The sequence below is a fragment of the Orbicella franksi genome, chromosome 5 (assembly GCF_964199315.1).
Source record: "Orbicella franksi chromosome 5, jaOrbFran1.1, whole genome shotgun sequence".
NCBI classification, from domain to species: domain Eukaryota; kingdom Metazoa; phylum Cnidaria; class Anthozoa; order Scleractinia; family Merulinidae; genus Orbicella; species Orbicella franksi.
The window spans coordinates 1641968-1658209 of NC_138149.1; the positions used below are offsets into that span (position 1 = coordinate 1641968).

Genomic DNA, 16242 nt, shown 5'->3' on the forward strand with positions numbered 1-16242 from the left:
ACAAGACAACTCGTACCAGTCCACCTTGAACTGCCTTTGTTTTGGAAGTCCCACTGTGCAACTTGCCTCCCAGCGTGTGTGATTTTGTACAATGTGACCGGATCGTGTAAAGACCCTATTTTTAGACCGAACAGGCCAGTTCAATAAAGTATTTATTATAATAACTCTGTTTAGTCGGCTGATAAGTTGATGCGTCTCGGCGATCCATTCTCGGTTATACGAGCGCGAGAAAGGTAAGCATTTATTCACGTTGTTTCTCACGTTGCTTTTGTGAACGTTCAACTAAAATTGTCCTCCAAACATGAAGGTAAAAAGATTTCTACTTCACAAAACCTGTTTATTTTGTACAATGTACTAAAAAAGCAATTTTTGAAGTTACTTCGTGCGGGGTCGATCTTAGCGGTCCGTATTGCAAAACTCAGAGCGTTAACTGAACCAGTTAGAATTCTCCTTTTTCTTGCAGACCAGTCCAGCCACATAATAAAGATCGGTATTAAACAGTCATTATTTCAAACATCTTTATCCATCTATATTTCTTTCAAATTTATACATGCTTTTGTGATTTTCAGACTTCCAAAAGCTAACACTTTTTAAATACAATTTTTAACATACTGTTGATATATACAACGAGAAAGAAGTCACGCGACCTCCAGTTAATATTCAACGATTATACAAACTTACTTTCACCATAGGTGAATATTTATCACGATCAAACCGCGTTAATCTCTTTAGTACAGATGGTAACTCTATGTAGGTATTACTTGTTATTATTCCCATCAAAATCCAGAAATTAATGGAATATAAACTAACGTTCAACTCGCGAGCTACATGGTAGCCAGTTTGTCAATTATTTACGCATGCGCTGATCACACAAATTGTGAACAATTTGCTAGTATTTAATTAATGCCTACCGTTACTCTGCTGTGAACAGGTAAGATTTTAAACCTAAGAACAAAATGCCTCGTCCCTTTTAGCGGCGGTTTACGCTCAGTCAAATTAAATCTAAAAACGCGCTGTAATTCTGCTGATGGCCAGGTTTCATTACACGTCTTTCAATTATAAAATCTTTCTCTTTCAATTTTATGTACTCTGTGTGACTTAGGGTCTGCCCTTAAATTAAGAAAAAAAAAAAACAATCTTCGAAAGTGACATAAAATTACTTTGCCATTAAGGCATACAGTTTTTTGCTTTAACTAATGGAGCGGAGGTCTCAAAACTAATAGTGAGGATTATTTTTAAAGATTCTGAAGCACTTGTAAGGTATTTCTATCGAGAAATCAACACAGGATAATAACGCAACAAACAAACAAATGAAACTAATAAAACAACGTTCTAACGGTATTAATATTCCATGTCGAATGTTCAAAGCTTGTTGGTCACTGCCGTCAATCACGTGTGCTGACAGGAAGCCATTTTAAAGCACGACTCCAAAGATTTACGTGACCAATCTCATCCAAATCCTGTCAAGTGAAAGTTCTTGCATGGCAACTATTTTCTGTCGATGGCAACTAGATCAATCTGCTGTTTAGTGAGATTGTCCTGCTTGGAACTTAACCAAACTGTAATTTGCAGGATTTGATAATTTGTGTCAACCAAATGATTATTTGTGCCGACCGCACACTGAAGAAGATGAGATCCTTCTAAAGCTACGTTTTTCCCTCTGGTAAGGTCTTTATTTTAGGTTCCTTTTAAAAAGACTCATACCAACGAAACTGTGGAAGGTTCCAACGGGACCTACCACATGGTTAAGCTGATCTCGCCATACTGAGAGTCCCAGCGATAGAATGCCCTGGCCACACCCTTGCTGATCTCTAGCTGGCATCTCCATTTGCCATGATGACTTAGCGCTGTTGTGACGTGAGTAAACGTCTCCGATTCCAGACGATTTACTTCCTTGAACTTGTAAATTCTGTGTCCCACCTCGTTCGGAATGTAAGCGGTTCGTCTGCGATGCGCACAGCGCAGGCGGTAGAACAGTGTGACAGAATCGTCGTTTACCCAATCTCCTGTCAACAAAAAGCAAAAGTTGAAAACGAAAGCTGTAAATTTGGACTGCAGGGCCCAGACGACTTGTCTGTACAATAAAGGTTGTTAGTGTATACCACACCAGTGGATAGTGCTTTTTGCGCATTCTGATTGGTTACTCAAACTCAATAATGTTTGCTATTCTGAGCTGGCGCGGCGAAGGTCACATTTTGCGCGCGAACTTACGAAATAAAGACTTTTTGTAGTCTTTTGGGTCAATTTTTGCGGATATTTTATCCTACTAGTTTGGTATATACTAAAACAATTATTCCCCTCAGTGTCGGTGGCTAATGGTGGATATTTACCGAGCCGCGAAGCAGCGAGGTCAATATCCACCACTGGAAACCTCTACCGTGGGGAATAACTGTTAACTATCGTTAACGTGAATCGATTAGGACGTTTGCTATTCATTCTGAAATGTTGATGACAGTATCTCTTGCGGCTTGTTCTACAATGCCTCAAAGCGTACAGAAACTGGAAAACTTACTAAATAAATCTGTGGAATTTCTTTAATCATCCTACGAAAGGAATCATGCTGTTTGATTTTTTTCGCCGCGTACTTGCGGCGCAGAATTTGTTAAGATCAGGCGTAATTAAACTCCTCGCTCGGAATTTTTCAGCAGTGGTGAGTTAGAAATAAGTGAAGTCTTACCGCCAACATGAAGAACATATGTGACAGGGGCAACAACTCTCACATGAAATTCCCCGTGTGCGGAAGTAACATCTTGAAATCCTGTCATGTGACTTTCTGAAATCCAGTGGCCTGAACTCACGTAGAACACTTGAGTAGGGACATTCCTTTCGCAATTGCATACCCTGAGGATTCGGTCAGACCCAGGGGGTCCCTGTTGACCGGGGGTCCCGGGCTCCCCCTTAGCCCCCGTGGGGCCCTGGGGCCCAGCTGGGCCTCTCATGCCCCTTGGACCTTCCTTGCCTCTCCAACCAGGGATTCCGTTCGTTCCATTGATACCGGATTCCCCGGGCGGACCCTTCTTGCCTCTCCGGCCCAATAATCCCGGTTCCCCTTTTTCGCCTTTAGTGCCTGGAATTCCGTTGAGGCCATTTCTTCCAGGAGGTCCGTTAGGTCCTTGGGGGCCTGGATGGCCGGGAATTCCTGTTTAGAAAAACATTTTTGAAGCGTAAATATCATGACAGAACTTCAGCTACTTAGCATGACTCCGACGTTGAAGGTGGAACTGGATTTTGTAGATTAGACATGTAATGAAGGGGAACAGAGAGGAGCGTTGTGTTACAGCATTGGAGTGGAGAAGAAGACCAGGTCGACCCAAAGCAACATGGAGGAGAAAGGTTGAGAGAGAAAGGCGCGCATTTGGGTGGCAGTCAAGGGGGACTGTCAGAGCTCTAGCAGTAAATCGAACTGAATAGAAGAAGAATGTTCAGTAAAGCATTATTTATGGCATGGAGAAATATACGCTGATATAGGTATAGGTAGATGGATACTTAGAATGATTCTAGAAGTTGAAAACATACGTGAATCATAGGAAAACTGACAAGAGAAGTTTCAGCAAATGGTTTCACGGCTCGGCGCATGGATGTTAGCCCATGCGATTCCGTTGTTTATGCCACTGAATTCCAAAGCAGGGTGGCTATCGCGGCTACTTTTGCGGGAAACTTTTGTTCTGGAAATTTCACCGTCAGTCGACTCCCATACACAACTCAATTTCATTGGTTATAAAACAATCCGATGCGAGTAGAAAACTCGTGCGTTTGTCCATCCACAAAAAATACGGCGGTTAAATATCTCTCCTGGAGTTTTTTAAGTTGCTACTAAGATATCGGCCCAGCTGGGCGTTTCAAGTTGAGCTTTTCATGATTTCATTTCTTCGATTTAGAAATAACGTGTTTCAAGAACAAATGCCGACTTCTACATCACAAGAGGGCAATATCTATCTGTACTGGGTATGTGACCTTATGTGGTATGGGCGTGGTTGAATAAGAACGGAATACGAGAAAAAATGCATTTAGCAACTTTGGTGGACGATGATTATGTAAAGATTTACAATATAATGTTTAAGGTGATTATTTCACGCAAAAACAATCTTAGTCCAGAATGTGGGATTACGTACGTTAAAAGAAGCAATCGAACGCTGACTGTTAAAGAAATCACAAGTCGATTTTTCAAAGAACTGCAATTGAATTTGACAAACAGAAAATTGAAACAGTCTTTATGCATCAACAGCTAAAAGCACATAGCAAGGTGAAAAACTGATTAAGCCGCAGGGTTTGATACTTTGCTTACCACTTAAAAGCAATTCTTATATGCAACTGATTAGGAGAGTTAAAACGTGACAAGTAAGATGGACGAGACAGCTTGGCGACAGTGGGCCCCAGAAAGATTCCTGAACACAAAATTACACACGAGGCAGCAAGCAAGTTATTTCCGGCACATTTTGTTGAAAATCATTCCGAGAGTTATATTCTGAACAACAACTTGATATAAATGAAATAGTTAACTCGAAAATTGTAGCGTTTGCCAAGCTACTTAACAATTTCGTTTGAAGCACAAAAGCTTTAAATGCATTCATTAAAAATCACCCTTTGATATTTGTGGCATATTGTCAAAGCCTTTATTTCTCTCAAGGTGGCTTGCTTTATGATTGAAACCTTCTTATCTGTTATCTATCTTTTATTAAAGAACAGCATTGCGGGAAAAATATAGTCTGTTATATTCGTCAAGGAAAACTTGTAAAACAATTCTTTCTTTTGTTTTCATTTTGGATAACTACTTGGAAAGTAACACTCAGATTTGAGAATTTAACTGTTGCATAGCACGTTCTCAGTTTTAAACGAGCTCAGTCACGGTTTGCGCATATTGAAAAGTTTAGCCTCAATTTTTCAAATTCGTCGTTTGTAATCCGTGTTAATCTTCTCCATCCTTGTTCCTTTATGGTTTATCATTATCTCTTTGGTGTTTTTCTATCTTATTAAACTGCACGTTTAAAGTGCGTGTTACACATTAGTCTCCATTAATAAAAACCAAATATAAAATTGCTCTTTAAAATATTAGATAGCTTCATTGAGATAAGCTATTTGTATTGCTTGGAAGGGTGTTACAAGTAAGTGAAACAGGAAATTGATACATTTTGTAAGCAATATATTCCTGATTAAAAGTCAGATGATATCTGATGAAGCACATTGCTATATTACAGGAGGGGTTTTGCACAAGAGTATAAAATCCGGAATGCTTTTTATGGAAAAGATACCTCAGATTCTCAGCAGCTGGAGTCCTACATTGTAAAATAAGTTTTTGACTTTTAACACAACTGATACATTCTCCAATTTTCAAACTATATTTAACACGGTAAGGAAACTTGGAGAATTTACTACCCAATGAGTTTAAAATCCGACCCCTACCATGACATGAGATAAATTCTGGTCTCATTGTACCGAAAGCAACGATTCATCAATTGTGGTTGTTTCATTTCAAGACATTTTGAAACGTGCTAGGTGTTCGGAAGCCGTGTATATTGAGCAACTCTTAAAAAAAAAAAAAGACAGGAACCAGTGTGAAAAAGAGCAATGTCAGGAAGAGGATTGAATTGGATCACATTAGAAAAAGTTTTGATCCGTCCACGAAATCTCAAAGTTTGTTGTCAAGAAGACAAACTTCCGTAGGAAAAAAAGATGGCGACCGGTACATATTTATCCCTAATTCGTAGCGCAGGAAAACTTTCACAACGCTCATAAAAACGGACAAACCAAGTTCTAAAATCTTCAAACCTAGCATACACAATGTCGTTAGCACGGAGACGAAGCTTCAAGAACAGGGCTTTCCTTGTACTTTATAGGCTGTGTAAGGTTCGCATGGTAGTGTGGTGAAACGCACAGCAGCCTTTATGTTTTTTCCTCTGGAGAATTTATTCAATAGCATCCCTGTCAGAACCTGTACAGTTATAACTTACTGAATTATTTTTACTTACATCGTATGAAAAGCTTACCGTTTCTCCCTGGTGTTCCTGGAATCCCCTGAAATGATAAAGAAAGTGTGAGTTCCTAAAGAAGGAAAGACAAAAAAGGCGCAAAACTGACTCGTCAAAAGAGCTACGTCACGCTTTGCACGTCTTGTAAAGTTTAGCCTAGATTTTTCAAGTTCGTCGTTTGTAATCCGTGTCAATCTTCTCCATCTTTAGCCATCCCTGTTTCTTTATGATTTATTATTATCACTTTGGTGTTTTTTCTATCTCAGCAAACTTTTATTTTCAGGTTTTCTTCAATTTAAAGATAATTTTTTACGTGGCCAAAGTAACTCAAAATACTGTGACTGAGTTCCTTTTAGTCTAATATCAAGAATAATTTGATTCAATTGCTTTTTGTGAAGGTGAGACCGATTTTTAATCAATCAAAAACATGTACATTGTTGAACAGGCCATTTGCCGTTTATTTCTCGGTTGGTAGCACCTTTTTTTAAAAACACTCTTGCGCGTGCAAAAGATCTAACAGAATTTCGAAGCGCGAGCATGTGTCATTTGTTGAGTCATCATTGCCTAGGATATTTCAACAGATGACCAAACCACATCATAGTATAAAGATGTGCGCTGTGCAGAGTTAGTACGTGCTGGTTATAAAGGGATTACGAGGTAAGTCAAAACAGTTTACATTCACGTCAAGATCATGAACTTACAACGCGTTTGAAATCCTAAACACACGAGAATCAAGGCTGGGTTGTTTAAAGTCCGATTAAACTAACCCAGAATTAGCGAGAACTTTGATCTCAGTTTTGTAAACTTTCGGTGAGAATTTCTGTTTACATTGCTTGTCGTTCTGTTTTGACTTTAAGTAATCTCAAACTACACAAAGCATAAGCAGTGAAAAACCTTATTTTTTAACAAAAAAAATGATACTTCGGTTAACTTTTAATTCCGCGTTAGCGCTAACCGGCCATCGAACAACTCGGCCCAGATTAACTTTTAGTCTCAACCAAACCGCGGAAACGTTCAAGTCTGGATTCATTCCGAAATCTTCCTTTTCTCTGACAATCTGCGATAGATTGAGTCGAGCAAGCCGTATTGTACCTAAAGTTACATTTTACATAAATTGACAAACTCTGGTTGAAAAGGATTTTCAACGCTATATAGCGCTCTTTACCGAAAGCATGACCTTCTTTAGTTGCTCAAGAACAGTATTCAGTCAGTTGCTTCAGTTACTGGGAAATTTCAAATATGCGGAAAAAAAACTATTTATGACGTTCCCCTCCCCTTGTTCTTCCCATTAACCCACCCCCAACCTATCCTCCCACGCTTTTTTTTTTTTTTCATGGTTCAGTAGCTCACAAAAGGCCTTTGATAACAGCTTGCCGCTGCTTATCCCGTTTAACTGGTTAGAGAATAAACCTTTGCCAGTTAGGATCCACTAAGGTTTAGTATGTTATCTGGATGGAAGAACGTTAAGCGACATTTTTCAGTCAAAACTGAGTAAAACAAATGTTTTCGTCGGAAACATTCCGTAATGAAGGCGACTGTTGAATCTAACCCACACTGAGTTGTTGTGTTTATTTGCTTTCATTTATAAACAAATTAGGTTCGAAGAAATGAACTCCTTCTAAACTTTACCTTTCGAAAATAAATATTCCCTCGACATGAAAGAAGAGAGTTGAAAATATCGGCCTCGTGCGTTTCAGGTTTAAGAACTTTTGGTTTGATATTCATGAAAACTTTGTTCCTTCCAACTTTGATGCCAATTAGCAGCGTTTGAACCAGCCACAGTTTCACTTTCACAAAGCCTAAAGCACAATGTAAAAACCGCAAATGTATGCACCAAAGGAAGAGAAGGATCGTAACAAATAATAAGTCGAGCCATTTACGACATAAATCACTCTTGATAATGAAGGGTACGTGGAAGATTGAGCAGAGATCTGGTTTGTTCCAAAATTATAATCTTGATACGTTACATTGCGCTAACACAGCATGCGGTTCGCAAGGAAATACAAACGTCATTTTCTTTACTTCTTTCAAATCACAAAACTTGGCTGAAAGAGCGGAAAGGTTTGACGACAATAAGGTTGCGCAAGTGCCTTTATCAAGAACAATCTTATAAAGGAAAACCGCATCTTGATGGGATGAACTCGATAAAGTTTCCTTTGCCTTTCACAACATGAAAGGTTTACTTGCTGATTTACTCTTTCTAGATTTTAGCATAAAAAACGCCTTCGCTCACGCACTGCTCATTTCTTATTGATCAGATAATTTTACCAAATTAATTAATCTCTTTTTGTTGGTGGGGTGTTAAACGAACATTTACATCAAACGAACACTGACTTTGATACCGCAATGCCAAATTTGCCAAGGTCATTCCGTGACAAATATCTGCCTTAATCAAACATGTGAAACTTGTCGCTTCTTAGTTTTTCTCTGGAACTGTTCTCAAGTAAACAGTCTTACAAAGACCATTTGCTGGCTGACCAAATTAGCACGTTCGTATTGTTTTGCCTGAGCTGACAAGTTGCTATCAAAAAGGCCGCTCTGAACAACATTGTACATTTCTCTGCAAAGAGCGTCTGAAACCTTACCCTTCACGAGGGATGTTCAATGTTACACGAACTCGAAATATCTTCAGCCAGCTCGAATATTTACTTTCCGTAAAAACATCCAGCTTCTTCGTCACAAGGCTGTTTGATATTGTATTAGAACAACGACGATAAATACGATGTAGTTCACTGCTAACGTTTGAAAAGGATTTCTTCTCGGTTTTCTATCTCAGTAAGGAGACCTTGCTTTCCAATAAACCCAGTAAACTGCGTCACAAACTTTGCACACTGGGTAAACTTGAAGTACATGGAAGTTGTACGCGGCAAGAATATTAATTTTGCTCTTCAACTAGTGTGATCCGCTTTAGGACAAAAATAACTAGCAGGGTCAAGAGCTTGTGTTATTCTATATTGGAAGCGTGCTATTGAGTAAAAGTGGGTTGTTTCATAACCAGGTTAGAAGAGACATTAAAAACATCTACGTATGACAACATGGATGCGAAAATCCACTCCACGAAAAAAAATTCTTCCGCGCTGCGACTTCTTTGCACGACTTTGCTGAAATAATGCTTCTTTGTTTACAATGCTGAATTTTAAACAGCCTTACGTTTGAATGAAAGAGTAATAAATGTTTTTCTACTCACACAACAAGTTACGCTCTTGCAGCGCGAATTTCCCTTCTCAATGTCAGTGGAGTTAGCCTCTTGGCACAAACTGGGAAAGAAAAATGCGTGTTAAGATTTCGTGAAAAAGGAAAAACGTAGTTTTTCTTCCAGCTTGAGTGTGTTGTTCTCTCTTATCTCACACCTCTGTAATTATAGTACCGTAAGACTCCAAGGTTTTCTCGAACCCTTGTACTCTGAATGTAGCTAGAAACGTAGCAACCACATGTTGAACGGAAGTACTAACCTTAATGTTGGAAGTCGCAAGCATGTTGTGGCCAGAAGTAGTAATATTATCTGACAGTTTCCCAGCGTAGCCATCCTCGCATACAACTTGTAGCGTATCAGCTCAGCTCACCGAGTGTCTGAAATTAATTCAAAAATTCGCGTTGTAGATCACTGCCTTATTACCGTAATAAATTCACTTCAAAAATCACCGGTGCAGAACCGCCAAGCCTATAACCAGGCGAGAATACTGAACAATACTGAATTAAATTTCTAAGACATTGTGCGTACAATTAGTTTGGTCAATTAGACTATTGCCCTTGGCTGAAGTTCACCTTGTAAAAGGCGAATATTTTCCTCCTGGATATATTATTATCGCCGTGAGCTCAAGGAAGACATGACCTTATGTAAGCCCTTTCCCTGTATCGCAAATTTGATGGATGTCAGTCAGTGCGGATAGCGTATGTATTCGTTGAGAATGTCCAATACTGAAATGTTATTCCGTTGCCAAAAATGCTTGCTTTTAGCTTTGTCACGGAACATGGCATGTTTAAAACCCCGCAAAAGTAACCGACTTTTATGCCACTGTGATCCTTTTGAATGAATTTGCAATTATTATACACACCTCAGTGGTAAACATTGTGCGGTGTGTTTTTTTTCTCGTGCGAATTAAGCTGCGATGTTGTGTTCGTGTGATGTGGATCCACTGTAGGTACTTAGCTTAACACTTCTACGAAAAGCTTCTTTGATAAGGATAATAATCCGATTTGAACCACTTCAATAGATTCATTTGAACAAAAAATGAAAAACGTAATTTTTTAGCAGACTTGCAAGCAATACATGTATGTTGAGGAATTAATTTCAAGTAAACATTGATGAAAGAAAACAGTTGTTCAATGGGTTGTTTTGTAAAACATTGAACCCAAGGGGCAGAGTAGCAATACCTTCTCGAATCTGCTAACTAAATAAATTAAAATTAATCTTTGGTGATTAACGTGCCATTTTTGCGATTTCTTCCTTTAAACAAAATGGTTTGAAAGAACGACAGTGTTAATTTTTGTGATGCTTCTATTGGCAATTATTTACTGCTGAGTTTCGATGGATACATTGATTTAAACAGAAAACAAAAAAAAAGCTTTACACCAGTCAAGGACATAAAAGTAGAAATGTCTCATTTGAAAAAAACTCATCATTTCCTTCAGTTCAGCGATAACATCTTCAGTCATAATTTCGAGATTTCACAAGTAGGGTACCGTCCACAGCGCTTGTCCCGTCCGGGGAAATTTGAAAACGCAGCTTATTTCTACAGTTTGGCCTACCGTCCACACTAATCCGTCACGAAAACGGAGCTTTTCGAAAATGCTTTTCAAACCGGAGGAATTTGAAAACGACGACTTTGCGTTTTAATGTAGACGGAAAACATTTTGAAAACGGAGCTTTTGGAAAAGGATGACGTCACGATAATAATCGTGAGATTTCCCTGACGGAGTTTTCCACTAGTACAAATCTAAAATGGCCGGAGATTGTTTCGTTTTCAATTTCTCCGGCGTAGTGTGGACGGAAACATTCGATTCGTTTTCAGAGTTAAAACGTCGTTTTTAAATTTCTCCGGCGTAGTGTAGATTGGGCCTAACCTAAGACTGATTTTTGATTTTCCACCAAATTTGTTGCTCACTTCTTGCTCACTGTCAATAAGCCGTATTTCGTGGTTTTAAAATTTTACTTGCTATTTTCAGACCTTTTCAACTAGCGGGTGGACATACTCAAACTCATATTTTATGTTACTGCAAAAGTCAATTCATGCTGTACATTACAGCAATGAACCCTTCAAATGGCAATAAAATAAACTGTTTATTTGGAAATTAGATAAACCAGCTAAAACGTAAACTGAGAACACTCGTACCTTCTTGTGATGGCAAGTAACTCTCTGTCTGACGTAAAGAAATAAACACTATCGACTCCTCTGCCTTATAGACAACACTCTTAGAGATTCAGTCCTTGACGGCGACCTATCATAATTTTTATAAATCTCGCTCGGAAAATGTAGCTTGAAAACTCATTTTGTGACTACTAAACCGAGACCGCTGAAAAGCGTACGAAATTTAGGATGGAAACTAACCAATCAGCAAAAGGGAAAGTTTCCTGAGGTTTTCAAAGTTATTGGTTTATGTTATTGGTTTATTAGAGAAAAAGATCGCTATCCTTTGTTCTCAAGTAATGTTTTATTTGGTTGCTGCGCCTTTCAATAACTCGCGGACTTCAAAATTCAAAGCTCAACCGACAAATGTGTTTCTCGCTACGGCCAATCAAATGTTAGGCGGCTCCTCCCAGCTTCCGACTACTGCTGAGCGCACAGTAATCGAATCGTTGAGCACAGTTCAGACAACGAAACAGTGGTCGGCAGTAGTTGGAAGCTGGGAGGAAGCTGGGAGGACGCCGAACATTTGATTGCCGAACATTTGATTGGCGGTAGCGAAAAACGCATTTGTCGGTTGAGCTTTGAATTTTAGAGCCCGCATGTTATTGAAAGGCGCAGTAACTCTTTTTCCAAGTGGCCCGGTTCGAGTAGTCGCACTGTTTTCGATGGGGTCATGACTAATTAAGTGTCCCTCATGACAAGAGTCCCTTATGAATTTTTTCCAGTAGTTCATTTTCCTGATATAATCAACAATGTTCTTTCTTACTAGTGTCGAGGTTTAAATGTGCGACTGATGGAACGAAGTCTAGTTATGGAGACATTGAAAACCGGTGCAGCATTGTAGATCCCGGAATATTGTATTGCATCAACAATTGCTTAAGCAACCGATGTCGAAATTCTTTGTTTTCTATGATTCTTTAAGGCGTTATCGGGCTCTTTGTTTATTGCCACTGGTTATAGTTGTTGAAGCGTTATGGTTTTTTGAGTGTTGTTGCCATCAAGTCCAGAATTTTTCTCAGGAGGAGGTGCACCACTAAGATATGGCCTAACTGAGTGTTTTTTTTTTGTGCAGAATACCAGTTACATTAGAAAGCCGTATGTCATCTCAGGGGGGAGGGGCTGCGCACCCCCTGCACCCTCCCGCTAGATTCGCCCCTGAAGTTACTGGTATGATTAGTAATTATCCATTTTATCGTACAGTTAGTTAGATACGCCCTACGCTCGGCTACTGTACTGATATTTGAATTTCCAATTCGGCCGAAATTTAGATATATTATTTTCAATATTTACGATATAAATCCAGAAAATAAAAATAAAAACGAGTTATATCCTAGGCAACCCAGCGAGAGGTTAGATATTCAGCTAAAAATCAAAATATTTGATTTCATTGTCCATAATATTACAAGTAATGAAAAACTGTATATAATCTACGCTGAACTTTATTAATGCTGCTACGCAATGAATCAAGGCAGGTTTTCTTTAAAACTTTAACAAATTTATGCGATCGGTTGAATGATATAACCTACTACGTCCTAGGGCGCTCTTTACACGATCCCGGGTCGCTTTTCACCCCGGGTTGAATCATCGCGGCGGGTAACCCTTTTGCAGTCAAATGTTTATAAGCGTTTAAATGAAAACAGTAGTCAAGCCGGGTCAGCTCCCCTTGCCGGGTAACCCTTGTCGAGACCCGGGTTGATCCGGCGAGAGGGGTCGAAATTTCTTCAATTCTAACAGTGGGCCAAAACCTAACCCGAGTTGGTACTTTCAGTCAAATGACCATGTTGTTGTTGTTGTTTTTTTTTTTGGTTTGTACATCAGGACCTCCCACAATTCCGTTATACTTTCTAGGTTTTTTGTTTGTCATCTTTCCAGGCCATGTTTTAAGTTTTTGATCGGTAGAAAGGTTGGCCCGGGTCAGGCTCGAAGCAAACCACAGGCCATTGCAGACTGACAACCCGGGTTGGTGTAAAGTGTTAATTTTTAGCAGTCTCTGTGGTGATTCAACCCGGAGTAAAAAGCAACCCAGGGTCGTGTAAAGAGGGCCGTAGTGCTAACTCCATACACGAAACTTTATAATACTACTTTCTCGGTTTTGTCTGATCGCTGTACTGCTCCACCTGATCGAAGCTATGAAGTATTTGGTACTACTATTTGGCCAGAACATCGCCATAACAGATTTAAACTACCCTTAGTATTTTAATTACTTCATTGTGTCGCTTTCTTTTACAAGCGTTCCCTTATCGCTGCAGTTGGCGCCACGTTACAAGGTGCCAACGAGACTGAGAAAGTTAGGGCTTTGTTTCATTCATTTATGCCTTTATGCGAATAATCGCACACTGTCATGACCAATCTCGCATGTTTCACATTACCTTTTTGCTTTGTTTCGAATTATAATGGTCACTATCTCTGGAATTCTATTCAGTGTAATTCATGATATTAAAATAGCCAGACGAGACGGCACTTCCAATGTTTCTTATTTGCTCTGGAGTGACTCACAGACGGAGACTCATTGTTATAAATACAAACCACGGTTTCAAATGAAAAAAAAAAAAAACCAGTAATAATTAGAAGAAAGTTAAGGAGTTTGCTATATAATTTTCAAATGGAAGATAATACACTCTGAAGCACTCAAAATGATTTATTTGTTGTATCAGTTTGAACTCGCCAAAATTGCGACTACAGTGGGTTTGTCGTCGCTGAGTTTAACTCAAAATTCTCCTGAGTTCCACAAAGATCTAGGAGGGCCACGAAAGCCAAATTCCCTGTTTGGTCGACAAGTGTGCCCGCCCTTGGAGATTAACAACTCTTGGCGGCTACTTAAAAAAAATCTTCCACTCAATTATATCGCTCAAAGATCTCAAATTTTAAAAGCATTAGCAATTGAAAAATGCAAATAAACTATTGTGAATGCCAATACATTAAACGCTGATGCTATATTAAAACAATATAAATAGAGGGATCAAGATGACATGGAAAATAAACACCGTATTACATTTAGTTCGATCTGATTCTAAGTCCTGCCTTCCAACTTTGCACAATTTCTAAAGACGTTTGCAGATTGCAATTTCAGTGAATACACTTTCGCCGTTTCCAGTCGCTGATCCGAAAAGCCAGAAGCACCGCTAATATCATTAATAGGGATTATTAATTGAAGGACCAAAACAGTATCGTAGCAACCATACAGTGTGTGGTATGTGCGGGTAGACTGAGCGAAAACAAAAATTCTACGCCATAACACTCGCCATAAAAATCTTTTACGCATGGATGTCTTCGAAGAACTCAGTGTTAAGTTTTTCGCACTGGTATTTCGACAAGAACAACGATACGGTTATTGCGTAAAATACTAAATGTTTTGTTTTAGCTTTCTATATCAAACAAACACAAAATTGCAGCAAAATTGTAGAACAATATTCCAAATTAACAGAACTTACGTCGTTTATCATCCATCCCTTTCGAATGTTTGTGGGCAGTTTGTGCATTTGTCCGCCCATTGACCGAGAGCCGTTGCAATGACGATATAAGGAATAAAAATCAAGTCATACTTACTGATACTAATAAGGCGCTAGTCTTTGAGGTAAATGCTCAACATCTGGGACTTGAATTTAACTCCATACTTCATTCCATTGGTGACCGACACACAACTCATATCTACGTAAATCGAATTCGAACAGTTTGTCGATCATGTGACCGACTGATTGAGTGATTGCGTAAAAGACTGCTGGATATATGACGAGGCGATTTTGTGACAGGCAGAATTAGCAAAAAAGAACCTGCCTACACTATAGCTGTAAATCAACTAAATAAATAAAAGCTAATGGAATTCATTGTTTATGACACGTCCCTATATCATAAAAAAATTAACGAAACGTGGTAAAAAAAAAAGAATTGATGCAAGCAACAGTGTCGTAAAAAAAATCACGATAATGATAAGGTGCTTTTGTCATCTCGATCTTAGGTTATTATTTTTTTTCGCGAATACAAAAAAAAACTGCTCTGGAAATCATGTCTGTGATGGGGCGTGCAGAGTCGCATTTCTTATTTTCTCCGCAAACAGCCAAGTAAATTGCAAACTTCTGTCATACTGAATGTTTCCATTCACATGCAGAACCTAAAAACCCGATGACATTACCATAATTATTGTTGTCTTTCAACAGGAAAGCGGAATGCTCAACCATTTTGCTCCAGAGGTGATTCAATCAAACGTTTCTGTACTCGATTAAATGTGGTGTTCTCTCGGTACCATTGACAAAAGCAAGCAAAGTAATACAAGAGTGAAAGGACTCCTGACTGAGATTAAAACCGCCTACCTCACTATAAAGACAATTTGGCACAGAAAAACCATGGTGAATAGAGAATGATCTTGCTGCAACTGAAATCCTTTCCATCTAAGATGAGATTTAAATTACCTCCTCCCACTCGGTCCAAAATCTTGTACAATATAATTCGCAAGATAAGATGGCGCCCTTAAGGCCAGTGAATGCACCACTTAAAAGCAATTTAAGAACAGTTTCAGAGCATACCTTACATGCACATAGCATATATTGTGCTCAAATACTGGTACACATTCAAGGCTGCTCCTTTGCAAGAACGCCACTCAAAACCAAGTACAAGTATGTCTATAGATAATTATTACTAATAGATAATCATAGATAAGTATAGATAATCATGGAGTGTTGTTGATCTGATACGGCCTCAGTTAAGCTAGATTTTTTCCAAGCTCGATTTTCAGCCGTTATGAGAGTCGAGTTGTCATCCTACTCCCATATTGGACATTTATTTGCTCTTTATGTTTATATTTTAAAAATCATTTACTATCACTGTTTTATAAAATAACTGAGCTACTACGCGCCGTCTCATTGGTCGATAGGTGTGTTTAGATGAGGTTATGCAAACACGGTTGTGACGTTTTAGATTCGCGCGTAATTTTG

At 38.9% G+C, this 16242-nt stretch overlaps 1 protein-coding gene across 5 annotated transcripts; it reads right to left on the reverse strand.

Moving 5' to 3' along the window:
• Positions 1-24: 24 nt before the first annotated feature.
• On the reverse strand, positions 25-15759 carry LOC145488528 (uncharacterized). Of its 5 annotated transcripts, XM_081467412.1 has the most exons (7): positions 15622-15759; positions 14861-14962; positions 9419-9536; positions 9154-9223; positions 5985-6012; positions 2678-3139; positions 25-2006 (listed from the first exon to the last, which is right to left on the reverse strand). In XM_081467412.1, the coding sequence occupies exons 3-7, from the start codon at positions 9490-9492 to the stop codon at positions 1735-1737; spliced, it is 906 nt and encodes a 301-aa protein (XP_081323538.1). In that variant the 5' UTR covers positions 9493-9536; positions 14861-14962; positions 15622-15759; the 3' UTR covers positions 25-1734. The 5 variants fall into 5 exon arrangements, with proteins under 5 accessions (XP_081323538.1, XP_081323541.1, XP_081323537.1 ...); XM_081467415.1 differs by lacking the exon at positions 14861-14962; XM_081467411.1 differs by lacking the exons at positions 14861-14962; positions 15622-15759 and adding an exon at positions 9732-10054.
• Positions 15760-16242: the final 483 nt, after the last annotated feature.

Bases quoted from the DNA above. Each gene is read 5' to 3' on its own strand.
- LOC145488528 (XM_081467415.1), bottom strand. From the start codon at position 9,492: ATGGCTACGCTGGGAAACTGTCAGATAATATTACTACTTCTGGCCACA. The intron at 6,013-9,153 runs GTGAGTAGAAAA...TTATCATTTCAG, and splicing joins GCAAGAGCGTAACTTGTTGT to GGGATTCCAGGAACACCAGG. The intron at 3,140-5,984 runs GTAAGCTTTTCA...TTTTCTAAACAG, and splicing joins AGGAACACCAGGGAGAAACG to GAATTCCCGGCCATCCAGGC.